Source organism: Myotis yumanensis, unplaced genomic scaffold (assembly GCF_028538775.1).
Source record: "Myotis yumanensis isolate MYYU_CA2020_CCGP unplaced genomic scaffold, mMyoYum1.0.hap1 SCAF_5, whole genome shotgun sequence".
Taxonomy (NCBI): Eukaryota; Metazoa; Chordata; class Mammalia; order Chiroptera; family Vespertilionidae; genus Myotis; species Myotis yumanensis.
Window position 1 is genome coordinate 5,589,215 of NW_027223756.1, and position 13,047 is coordinate 5,602,261.

The 13,047-nt window shown below is 52.2% G+C and overlaps 1 protein-coding gene across 1 annotated transcript in view; it reads left to right on the top strand.

The window, feature by feature from the left end:
• Positions 1-13,047, top strand: part of STK10 (serine/threonine kinase 10) — a 76,507-nt gene that overhangs the window by 56,002 nt on the left and 7,458 nt on the right. The window contains exons 10-15 of the mRNA XM_070414406.1: positions 205-335; positions 4,334-4,457; positions 4,919-5,098; positions 8,659-8,751; positions 10,759-10,888; positions 12,448-12,572. Coding sequence (XP_070270507.1) covers positions 205-335; positions 4,334-4,457; positions 4,919-5,098; positions 8,659-8,751; positions 10,759-10,888; positions 12,448-12,572 — 783 coding nt within the window. The remainder of the gene's footprint in view (positions 1-204; positions 336-4,333; positions 4,458-4,918; positions 5,099-8,658; positions 8,752-10,758; positions 10,889-12,447; positions 12,573-13,047) is intronic.

The following is a 13,047-nucleotide window of genomic DNA, read 5'->3' on the forward strand; positions in this document are numbered from 1 at the left end:
TGGCCGCTAGGGGGGCACGGCATGGGGCAGTGACTGAAGGCCAAGATCGGGGAGGGGAACGGGGGTAATAAGTTCAGACACTCACAGCCCTGGGTCGAGAAGCTTGAAGTAAAGGGACGGTGGGCGGCCGCGTCCTCCCCACGCCGCACCACCCACGGACTCTTAGCTGAAAGGCTGAGTTTTGCCTAATGATTGCCCTGCCAGGACTCCAGGCTGCACAACAAAACCCTCAAGAGGACACGCAAGTTTGTGGTGGACGGCGTGGAGGTGAGCATCACCACCTCCAAGATCATCAGCGAAGATGAGAAGAAGGACGAGGAGATGAGATTTCTCAGGCAAGCTGGGGAGGGACGCTGAGGGAGCTGGCGGGGTGGGCTGGGGTGGAGGGACGGGCGTGGGGTGGTGAGAGAGCTGTCTACAGCATGAAGTGAAAGATCAATGAGACAAAAGGAAACTGCTTTTGCTTGAGATGCTGCACTCCCCAGCCCACCCATTCCCTCACCCATCTGTCTATTCCACCCCCCACCCTTCTATCCATTCATCTACCCATCACCCGTCCACCCACCCATGTATCCACCCACCCACCAGGTTGGGGGACGTGGTGACCCGTATAGTTGGGGTTGTTGGCTTTGTAGAACGTATACCTGATGGGCCAACACCCAACACACAAGGTAATTCCCAGTTGTGGTTCACGTGCAGGAAGTAAGGGGTGCTGAGAGTGAGCGCCTGGGCTGGGGGAGGCTGCTCCGAGGGAACCCCTGAACAGAACCTGAAGGGTGAGAGGAGCTGGCCACCAGCAGCCGCGGGCTGACCGCTCGGCTGGCTCGGGAGCTGAGAGGACAGGGCTGGGGTGTGGTCCCGGAGTCCTCAGGGCCTGAGGGTCAGGGCAGGAGAGGGTGGGTGTTACCCCAGCGGGAGTGAAACAGCTGGAGAGCGCGCAGCTCTCATGCCCCGTGTGGAAGGCGGCTCTGGCTGGGGGGTGAGGTTGGGCTGTAGAGGAGACCCCATTCAGGACAGCGGCCCGGAAGAGGTGGTCAGACTTCACGTACATTTTGGAGCAAAACCCATGAGACTGGTGTGGGGAGGAGGGTGTGAGGCAGTGATGGCGAACCTATGACACGCGTGTTAGAGGTGACACGCGAACTCATTTTTTTGGTTGATTTTTCTTTGTTAAATGGCATTTAAATATATAAAATAAATATCAAAAATGTGCCGAAACCGGTTTGGCTCAGTGGATAGAGCGTCGGCCTGCGGACTGAAAGGTCCCAGGTTCGATTCCGGTCGAGGGCATGTACCTGGGTTGCGGGCACATCCCCAGTGGGAGATGTGCAGGAGGCAGCTGATCGATGTTTCTCTCTCATCGATGTTTCTGACTCTCTATCTCTCTCCTTTCCTCTCTGTAAAATATCAATAAAATATATTAAAAAAAAAAAAAGAATTACCTTTAAAAAAAATATATAAAAAATGTAAGTCTTTGTTTTACTATGGTTGCAAATATCAAAAAATTTCTATATGTGACACGGCACCAGGGTTAAGTTAGGGTTTTTCAAAATGCTGACACGCCGAGCTCAAAAGGTTCGCCATCACTGGTGGGAGGCAAAGCCATCTGCTAGGAGCCATCTCTGCACTTCTAAGGTGTTCAGGCCCCGAAAGCCTTCCTCGGGGAGACCCCGTCTCGCCATTTTGTAAACGAGGAGACTGCTTCTAGGCAGGCCAGTCACCGACCCCGGTCACCCAGGTGAGAGGGTAGAGCTGAGGCTGTCGCCAGGCCTGGCGGAGGGAGGATTCTGGAGGCTTCTGCCGGCCGTCCAGCTTCCTGGGGCTGCTGAGCTTGGGGCAGGGGCTTAGCAGGCAGAAGGCCCTGGTGCCCCGGAGCCCCCTGTGCAGGTAAATTCACTTTTGGTTTAGAGAACATTTCTAGACCATCAAACACATTCATGTTTTTAAAAAGCACCAACAGCCCAAAGCCACACGCGAGCAGTTCGGGCTGCCTGGGGTCCCTTGTCCCTTGTAGGAAGCAGGAGACGGAGGCAGACGTCACTGGGGGGTACCTGTGTACACACACACGCACACTTTGGTGTCACCTGTGTGGGTTGGGCCAGTGGGGAGGGACCCGTTGCTGTCGGGATGCCACCACCGGTTTGGTCCCCGGGGAGGTGACTTGCACTCCTCCGGCTTCAGACCTCAGGGGCTGGCTCTCCACCGCCCCTCCGAGAACTTCAGGTTTCTGGGGTTGAAACTGCAGACTCACCACCCCATATAGAAGCGATGCCGTCTGGCCTGAGCAGAGGAGCTGTGTGCTGCTCAGGCTCGGAAGGGGAGACCTGGCCGAGGTGGAGGAGAGGTGCTCTCGAGCAACAAGGCTTTCTTGTTTGCCTGTGGTCCTGAGGTCTGAGCAGCCGGCCGCAGGGGTGGAAGGCGCTGGTCATCCCCAGCTGGCCACAGCCCTCGTCACCCCCGGGTCCCAGCATTTCCGGAGGACTGGGCAGGCAGGCGTCAGGCCCACGGGACTGACTCACACTCTCCCGGACTGAGGCTTCTAGGCCCGAGTTCTGTTTTCCCCCCAAACTGCGGGTGCTGGTTGTTTCCTTCCTCCGCCACCTGCCTGTCTGCTCGCCTTCCCTGTGAGTGAGGGCGGGGCAGGAGGTGATGTCAGAAGCTGGCTGTTGATCCCTTTGTCTTTTGGTCAGTTGTTCTGGAAGCCTGTTTCTCTTGAGGCAAGATTTCCATTTCTTTGTTAAGACTCTCAAAGCCGCCTCCTGCCTTCTCCTTCCCGGAGGGAGGGCCGAGGCTCAGCGAAGCCCCTCTACGCGGCTGTACAAATGCCTCTGCTTTTCCCAGAGACCTTTGGCTCTGCTTCCTCATTGTCGTCCGAGAAGTCACCATGAGGGAGTGTGTGCCGTGTGCCAGGCTGGCAGTGCAGGTATCACCTCATTTAACCCTCCAGGAACCTGAGAGGTAGGGATGATCTGCCCCGTGTTACAGCCGCCTGCAGGGCTGAGTGAGGCCGAGGGCGCCCAGCTGCAGAGTCGGCAGAGCTGAGATTCGAACTCGGTCCCTCGGACCTCAGATGTGGCCTCTCCTCCTGCAGCGGTTGTTGGGCCCCCCGAGCAGCTCTACCCTCTCCGAGCTGCGAGGAAGGGGTCGGTGGGGACCCCGTGGAGCAGCCTGCAGACCCTGGGCGAGAACAGGACACAGCTGCCGGAGAGCCCGATTCAGTCGCAGGCCCAGTTCTTCCCCCATCATTTTAATTTCTTCCTCTTTTCTGATTATATATACGACACATACCAGTTTTCAGTGGACTTGCTCAGAAAGAGCCACAGTAAACATTTTGGGGTTTATCCTGCCGGTGTTTTCTGTGAATATATACGCTGGCAATACACAGGTTACAAAATTAAGGTGTACATTGTAAATAGGAAACACGATATGGTTCGAAACTCAGAAAAAGAGGGTAAACAGTGAAAAATCTCCCTCGTTCACTTTTCTGCGAGGCGCCCAGTCCCCTCCTGGTGTTGCTACTTTTTGCTGTAATCCTTCCAGAAATACAGTGTTTAGATAGGAAAGTAAACTCACATATCCCTGTGCACTCACATACACTCTTTTCCCCCACCCACATGGTAGGGTTGCCTAATAGATCCACCTGTCAACAGAGACCATCCCGTCTCTGTCAAAGAATTGCTGCATTTTTAATAGGTGGTTTTCCATGTAATTATCTTCTAAAGCCTGATTTTCAATTACATCAGATGGCTATGTTTTCATTTAATTAGACCTATACTGAGGGACTGTTACTGATATCCTTGTTCACTGTTGTTGTGCATGTGTGAATGCTGCTTTAGAATATTATCCACAAGTGGAACTCTTATCTCAGAGGGCATAAACTTATTGCCAAACTGTCCTCCAGGAATGTTGTACCAATTTATACCTCAGCAGGTTACAAAAGTCTCAATTTCCCCTATAATCTCACCTGTTTAGTTCATCAGAATGGCATTCCTTTTTAATTTACATTTCATATCTATATATTATACATTTCATATCTATATATGAAATGTAAGTTATTTAAACATTCCTTGTCTTTTGTTTCATGTCTGTTCATGTTCTGTGTCACTGTTTAAATTTAGGATAGTCCTGTTTTACTGATTTGTAAGTACTCTTTACATATTAAGGTTGCGAATGTTGTGTCCGCCCATAAATGTCAAATGGAGCCCGAGTTCTAACCCTGCCTCTGCCCCAGCGTGGTGCTGCTCCACCCCCAGCCTTCAGTGCACCTCGCTGTGAGTTCTGGCATCTCTGAGGCCACGTTCTGACTGCGGTGTCCACACCGTTTAACCCTCAGGCGCCAGGAACTCCGAGAGCTGCGGCTGCTCCAGAAAGAAGAGCATCGGAACCAGAACCAGCTGAGCAGAAAGCACGAGCTGCAGCTGGAGCAGATGCATAAACGTTTTGAACAAGAAATCAACGTGAGTGCGAGGAAAGATGGGCCCCGGTAGGGCTGCTTGCCTCCGTTTTTCTTTAAGCAGAAGCTGCAGAGTGGGGGTGATCGCGCAGCGGCGAGTAACTCACCGTTGTCCAGTTCCCCTGGTTTCCTGGTCTCTTTAGGCTTTGACTTGTACCATAGAATCACATGAAGGTCACAGACCTTCTCTGAGTCACCGGAGCATCTCAGAGGGAAACTAATCTGTGCTGAGCACCAGGCAAGAACCTGCAAGGTGGATGGTCTGTCCTCTCTTTTGCACGTGAGGAAAGAGAGACTCAGAGAGGTTAAGCGACTTGTCTCAGGCCACACAGTGAAGAGGTGATGGAGCTGGGATTTAAGCCCAGGCCTGAGGACAAGTTCCGGGCTCTTCCCATCCTGCTCCCCATCTTCCTCCCAGCGACTTATAAAGTGACTTAGCTGAACTCTTCTCTCCGCTCCTTGCAGGCCAAGAAGAAGTTCTTTGACACGGAGCTGGAGAACCTGGAGCGTCAGCAGAAGCAGCAGGTAGAGAAGATGGAGCAGGACCACGCTGTGCGCCGCCGGGACGAGGCCAAGCGGATCCGCCTGGAGCAGGAGCGGGACTACACCCGGTTCCAGGAGCAGCTCAAGCTGATGAAGAAGGAGGTGAGTGCTGGGCGGAGGCCGGGTGTCCAGGCAGACGAGGACCCTCTCGGTTATAAGCGACTGGAACCTGAGCTCAGCCTCGCCCCAGCACAGAGGGAATTTGGGGGAGCTCGTTTTCCTGCAGAGCCCCCGTCCAGGTATGTCTGGATCGACGTGCCCCGGCCGCACCAGGAGGAGCCACTCCTGTGTCACCGGGCTCTGCTTTCCTCTGCGTGGACTCGGCTCCCAGGCAGGCCCTCGCCACGTGGTCTGGGGCAGTTTCCTCTGCACCTCCAGCTTCCCAACTCCCAGCTGGGAGAGCAGGGGAGAAGGAAGGATGGCGGCCCCGGGGAATTTGAGATGCTGTCACCAGCAGGGGGCGTGGGTGCTGGGTGGGCAAATGCGCGTGTCCTCCATGCCCCATGCTCTTTTCTCCCAGAAGAGCAGTTCCTGAGTTTGTACCCATGCAGCCTTCTCCCTTTCCCCCCACCCAGCTGGAAGGGGGAGGTGGCCAAGAGAGAGACGTTCCTGAGACAAGGGGAGGGAGGGGGCTTTCAGCCTGCCCCGGGGTCCCAAAGAACAGCCCACACGCCCCTGCGTGAGCCAGACACGGGGAGGCTGGGACGCTTGTGCTTTCCTAGACTCTCAGGAGGGAGGAGGGTGGGGGGGACAGGAGGTGGAAGCCCCCAGGGTGGGCACACCAACCCAGGCCATTCCCAATCTCCAGAGGGGGGCAGTGGGTGGACAGCCTCTAGGGGGGTCCATGGTACGGGCCGGGGGTGGGGAGCCTCAAAGCCCAGCTCCCAGACTGCACTGTGATGGGCATGGCATTTGGTGTCGCCAAGGGACCTGAGGGAGCAGGGCTGGGGCTGGGGTGAGACCAGCGAGGCACTCACCTCAGGTGCCAAATAAACTCGGTAATCAAGGCATCATATTCTAATGCAGTGGTTTAAAATAAAAATTCGAGCAACATCTTCATAATGAACAGAATATCGGCTATTTAAAATAAAAACGGGATCCGACAGGACCAGGATTAAGGCGAGGTAGTGAGGCTGAGTCCTTCGAGTGTAGAGCTGGATCTTGTCTGCACTTACAATTTTGACATTTTGTTCAGGGTTTTTTGTCATGGATGTTGTTTATCTTGCTTACTGAGTTTTTTGGCTTTCCCTTCTGTGCCCGAGGCGAGTACCTTAGTCTCCTTATCCTGGAACGTGGTGGGTGGAGGGAGAAGCGGAGGCTAAGCATGTTTCTAGCTCTAGTGCCGGGGGCACAGGCTTGGCTTCAGTGAAAGGTTTGGTAGCTTCTTTCAAGGAATTGGTCTATTTCATCTAAGTATTTACATTTATTGGCATAAAGCTATTCATAGTATTCCGTAGTATCCTGTACATAACTGTAGGATCTGTAGTGATGTTCTCTCTTTCATCCTCTTGTGATAATTTGTGTCCTAGTCTCTTCTTCCTCCTTCTCCTCCTCCCCCTTCTCTTTCTGTCAATCTGGCTAAAGGTTTGTTTTATGGATCTTTTCCAAGAACCAGCTTTTGGTTTCATTGATTTTCTGTTTTCAGTGTTATAGATTTCTGCTTTCATATCTGGTTTGGGTTTAAATTGCTCTTCTTTTTTTTTTTTAATATATTTTATTGATTTTTTACAGAGAGGAAGGGAAAGGGATAGAGAGTTAGAAACATCGATGAGAGAGAAACATCGATCAGCTGCCTCCTGCACATCCCCTACTGGGGATGTGCCCGCAACCCAGGTACATGCCCTTGACCGGAATTGAACCTGGGACCTTTCAGTCTGCAGGCCGACGCTCTATCCACTGAGCCAAACCGGTTTCGGCAAATTGCTCTTCTTTTTATAGTGTCTTAATGTTGAAGCTTAGATCATTGGTTTGAGACTATTCTTTTCTAATGTCTGCATGTAATGCTATGTGTTCCTCTAAGCCAGGGGTCCTCAAACTTTTTAAACAGGGGGCCAGTTCACTGTCCCTCAGACTGTTGGAGGGCCGGACTATAGTTTTAAAAAAAACTATGAACAAATTCCTATGCACACTGCACATATCTTATTTTGAAGTAAAAAAACAAAACGGGAACAAATACAATATTTGTATTTGCATGTGGCCTGCGGGCCGTAGTTTGAGGACCCCTGCTCTAAGCACTGCCTTAACCTCATTCCATAAATTGTGATATGTTGCATCTTTTTTTAATTCAATTTGATTAATATCTTAATTCCTATGTAACTTCCTCTTTGATCTGTGGGTTAAGGTTTGCTTCAAAGTTTAATTTTGAAATGTTTTTGGATTTTCATATCTTTCTGTTAATTATTTCGTTTAATTTCATTATGATTAAATATGTTTACAATTTTCAGTTTTTAAAAATGTACGTAGATTTGTTTATGGCCCAGGATGTGGTCTATGACGATGAATGCTCCATGTGCATTTGAGGGGATGTATATTGTCGCTGCTGGGTGGAGTGCTCCATATGTCCTGTAGGTCCAGCTGATGGACAGTGTGGTTCCGGCCTTCTACAGCCTTACTCACTTTCCATCCACCTGCTCTGTTGGCTACTGAGGAAGGAGTGTAATGTCTCCAACTATAACTGGGGCTTTATCTATTTCTCCTTCAGTTTGTCCCTTTTTGTTTGCGTTTGAAGTTCTTTGTTATTTAAAATTGTCCTTTCTGCTTAGTGAACTGACCTGTCCTTTTTATGTAATGTCCCTCTTTATTGCTGATAATACTCCATGTTCTGAAGTCTGCTTTGTCTGATAGCCAGTCCTGCTTTCTGTTGATTGGTGTTTCAGTAGAATCTTTTCCCATCCTTTTAATTTAACCGTCTACATGTTTAATGCCGGTTTCTTAGAGACAGCATATAGTTGGCACTGTTTCCCGGTGTTAATTTTTTCAGGCAGACCCCTCCAGGGTGGCCCACCTTGGCCTCCATCCTCCCAGCTTAGCAATCCCAGAGGCCGGAGAGCAAGCAGCTTTTCTCTGATGGTTCCAGCAAACATCCTGAAGCTCTCACTGGCCCAGAGAGGGCCACATGTTCACTGTGCACCATGCTGATTGACAGCGTAGACCATATACCCAGCCTAGAGCCAGATGGGATGGGGTGTCAGTGCCACCTGCACCTCAGGAACTGAGGAGGGGGTGCCTAAGCACGCACTCCCTGCTGGGGTGATACCATCACCAAGGGGGTTAAAAACAGCTTCAATATTATAATGGTTTAAGAGATGGACAGTGTGTCTGTGGGATTCATATTTTGGGGGGTGGGTGATTAGGAACAAGATGTCTAACAGGGCTTCTGAGGGGACAATAATGAAAAAAAGGGTTGAGAAACGCTGCCCTAAAGGAGTCTGAGGTGCTGTCATCAGAAGGGGGATGAATACCAAGCAGCAAAACAGCACCTGTCTACCCCGAGGGAGTCTGGAAACTGAGTCAGCAGTCAGGAATGTGCCAGTAGGTGCCACCTGTCAGAGTGGCTTGCAGGAGGGAGTGGGCAGTGCCTAGAAGCCTGAGCCTACTCTGGTATCCCTGGCCCAGGAGTTAGGGAGTGTGAGGCGATACCCTGACCCGGCCACTCTCTGCAGGTCAAGAACGAGGTGGAGAAGCTCCCCAGGCAGCAGCGGAAGGAGAGCATGAAGCAGAAGATGGAGGAGCATGCGCAGAAAAAGCAGCATCTTGTGAGTCCTTGCCCCTCGCTCAGGGAGTGGAGGGGCTCGGGAGTCCCAGGTTGAGACTCTGAACGGTGACAGGTCCTCTCTGTTATGCCTACACCCTACCCCTCGAATACGCGTCTGTGATTCTGAATACCTAAATCCAGCCCGCCCTCTTGTCATCCCTGTTATCACCTCTCCCCTGCAGCCTTCCTTGATTGCCCTCACTCCAGCCGGACGTGAGTTCTCCCATCTCTTGATACCCCGAGCCCTTCACATCCCCCTCTCCCAAAGCCTTAAGTGCCTCCTGCCTTGTTTTAGGGTTGTCTGTATGTCATAGCTCCTCGATCAACCCAGTACATCCACCTGTCCACTTGGCATCTTGGAGTCTCAACGACACCAAACCCGGGATCTCCCAGACCTGGTCCCATTCTCGTCTTTTGAGAGCGCACCATCCTGCACCTGGTTGTCAGGCCAGAAGCCTGAACTCCTGCCACCTCCTTTTCCTCCGGTCCCTCACCACCTCCTGAAACATGGTTTCCTTTTTTTCAATCTCCAAACTCTGGACCCATCAATGTGTCTACATCTCTGCGACTCCCTAGCCATTGTCATCTTTTGCCGGAACTGCTACCGCCTCCTTCCAGCCAGTCTCCCAGCTTCCTCTCGTGTTCCTCTGCAGTTCTGTCACCAGCAAGTATGATCATGTCACCCTTCCCCGACAGCCCTGCCTTGAGAACCTTCAGCGACTCCGCCTTTGTCTATAAGACCAGCTTCCTCATGTGCTTACAAGGCCCTGCAGGTCTGGCCCGGCCCCTGCCAGCCTCTCCCCCTTGACTCAGTCCCTCTGCCCCAGCCTTACCAGCCCGTCGGCCATGCTCTCACTTTCTTGGTACATCCTGTCTCCTCTGCCCCCAAATGCGGATAAATTTAGAGTCAACATTGACAAAGGCTTTGTATATGATCTGGTTTGGCTTCATCCTCCCTTTGCAGAGGAGGGAATTAGAGGTGACACAAGAGTTAACAGTGGGGGCCAAGGCCCCAAACTCAGTCTGACTCCAGACTTCATGTTCTGTCCAGGACACCCTCGCTTTCCCACAACCGTGCACGAGGGTTCCTTTTTCTCTGCATCCTCGCCAGCACTTGTCGTTTGTTGATTTGTTGATGATGGCCATTCTGACAGGTGTGAGATGGTACCTCATTGTCGTTTTGATTTGCATCTCTCGGATGATTAATGACTTTGAGCATGTTTTCATTAAAATTTTTTTTAAACTCTGGTAAAATAGACAGAATGTAAAATTGCCATCTTAACTATTTTCAAGTGTAGTGTTCACTGGTATTAAGCACATTCACACTGTTGTGCAACCAGCACCATCCTCTGCAGAATTCTCTCATCTTATAAAACTGAAACTCTACACCCATCAAACACTAACTTCCCATTCCTCCTCCCCAGCCTGGGCACCCACCATTCTACCTTCTGTCTCTACAAATTTAACCTCATATAAGTGGAATGATACAGTATTTGTTCTTCTGTGACTGGCTTATTTCACTTAACATAGTGTCCTCAAGATTCATTTATGTGGTAGCGTGTGTCAGAATTTCCTTCCTTTTTACAACTGAATAATATTCCACATTGTATCCATTCATCTGTCTAAGGACACTAGAGAGGTTTCCATCCATGGCTCTTGTGAATAATGCTGCTATGAATAGAGGTGTAAAAATCTCATGTAGCTCTAAAAAAATAACCACAATACCATAAACACCCCCCAAAATTTAAATACTTCACAAAAGTTGCTTAACACCCTTCGCAGTCAGGTCAGTGTTCACGTTTCCAGTTGTCTCAAGCACCCCTTTTCTTACTTGTGGTTTGAACCCGGGTCCGTACAAAGCCCACACATCACCATTGGTTGCTCTGCTCTAAGTCTCATTTCCCTGCTGGACATGCCCTAAGTTTTCTTTGGGGTCACGCCGACTTCTCTTCTGTCATAAGAATAAAAGCCGGCGCTGAGCAGAGGTCTGTCCTCCCACCCCCCGCAGGACCGGGACTTCCTAGCCAAGCAGAAGGAGGACCTGGAGCTGGCGATGAAGAAGATCACGGCCGACAACAGGCGGGAGATCTGTGACAAGGAGCGCGAGTGCCTGACTCGGAAGCAGGAGCTCCTTCGAGGTGGGCGCTGGAGCGAGGGGAAAACAAGGCGCTGATGGAGATGGGTGGGAACCAAGTGAGCTGGATGCCTGGGGTGGCAGGGGGCGCGGACAGCACTGAGCGCCTCTTAGGACGGCCGTCCCGTACTGAGCGACTGCTCTGCCAGCCCATTTTCATGCCTTACACGCCCTGAATCCTCACCTCACCCCCTACAAGGCACACAAGGCAGGTCCACTGTTCTCCCCAGGTGTATAGATGAGCAAACAGGCTTGGCGAGTGACCGTTCTTTGGCCGAGGCTGCAGTTCATGAGGGGTCGGGTTGGCCTTGGATGCAGATCTCACCTGGAAGGCGAGCTCTTTACTCTTGTGCGCAGGTGTTCTGGCGGGTTTGCATGCTGGCAAGTCCCTCGTAGCATGAGACCTTCCAGGGACAACTGTGGGTCCCAGCCAGAGGGAGGAGGCAGGGGGACACCGGGAAGAGGGATCAGGACAGTGCGTGTGCCTGGCTGAGGTACTCAGCTCAGAGGGGGAGTCTCTGGTGTAGGGAGCTCTGAAGGGCAACGGGGCTCTTTCAGAACCATGGGTTTTACCTTTTTTTCAGGGAACAGAGGTTGGGTGCAGTTCTGGGGCGTGTGCAAAGCGAGCGAGCTCTAAATGCCTAGAAATCTGTTATGTGAACCACACTGAAAACAACTGGGTGGGTGAAAGTGAGTTTGGAGCCTGTGGGCTTTTGTGAAGAAGGAAACACAGTGCCATCTCCGGCCCATTGACAGGCAGGTGCCATAGCCGGGGTTCTGATGGCTCGGTACTCGGTGTGGACCAGAAAAGTGGTCCTCGATGTTCCGACGTTCTGAATAGAGCACGGATGTCTCCGAAAGCCCCGTTTGCTTTGTCCCGTGATGTGCATAAGAACCGTGTTACCTGTGGGACAGTGGGGTTGACCGTTCCCATGTACCCTGAGCAGACTGGTTTCACACGACAGGAATGCAGTGGAGCAGACGGACCGTTTGCAGTGGGCTGAGCGCCACCTGCTCTGTGACTTGCAGGCCATGAAGTGCTCTGTCTGACACCAGCTCCCTGCCCTGTGGCTGAACAAAGTGTTGATTAATAGACCTCAGGGATAAGATGCCATATTATTGCCCACGTAATACATATACTGGACAGGGAGGGTCTCACCCATTTTCCCGAGGGTTTTCCGTTTGCCTGTTCGGAGAGCAGAGTGCCGTGTAGATGGAACATAAATGTCTCCCAAAGACAATTCTCCCTCCGTGGTACGGTTGTGCCCATTTGGCAGAGCTGGAAGCTGAGGCCTGAGGCAGTCTTTTTTCCTGTGCTAAATCCCAGTGATGGAGCTGGGTGTCAGCCCAGGTCTCGGCTTCTCAGGCTCCTGACTCCGAACACGTCTTGCTGTAGCGAGCTCTCACCCGTAGGTATTAAGGAAGTTTCCAGGAGTTGGCCCAGTTAACTCTCCCATGTAGTCTAAAGAGGTGGCACAGTCATCAGCTGGGCTGTGGCAGGGGAGGGGAGGGCCCGGTGGGGCTCTGCCCTCAGCAGCTCACCGGGCAGTGTGTCCTCCGCAGACCGGGAGGCGGCCCTGTGGGACATGGAGGAGCATCACCTGCAGGAGAGGCACCAGCTGGTCAAGCAGCAGCTCAAGGACCAGTACTTCCTCCAGCGGCACGAGCTGGTGCGCAAACACGAGAAGGTGAGGCTCCAGGTGGGAGAGTGGGAGCCCGCACCGTGATGGGGCACCACTCGGGTACCATCTGCTCCCAGAGGAGTGAGGCTGGCCACGGGGAGGCCTGGGGAGGTTCTGGCGGAGGTCTTGCCTTGGCCCCGGGGGCCAGAAATAGGGGAGACCATGCAGGGCAGCGATGGTCCAAGCAGCTCCCTCGCGGACTCTGACATCCCATGTTCCTTTCATGCCCTTTTCTCTTTCCTCTCTCCTTTTGCCCCGCCTTTCTTTCCTTTGTCTCTTCCCCATGGATTCCTTCAGAATACTTTCAGGTATCAACTTAAACATGTCCTCTGCCAGGAAGCCTTCCCTCACCTCCCCAGACCAGGTGAGACCCAGCTCTGTGTGGCCAGTGCACCCTCTACATCTGGGTAATCGTCTGTCCTGGTTTAGTCCCCTTAGTGGGGACACAGACAGATAACTGAGGTCTGGCTGCACAGCTGCC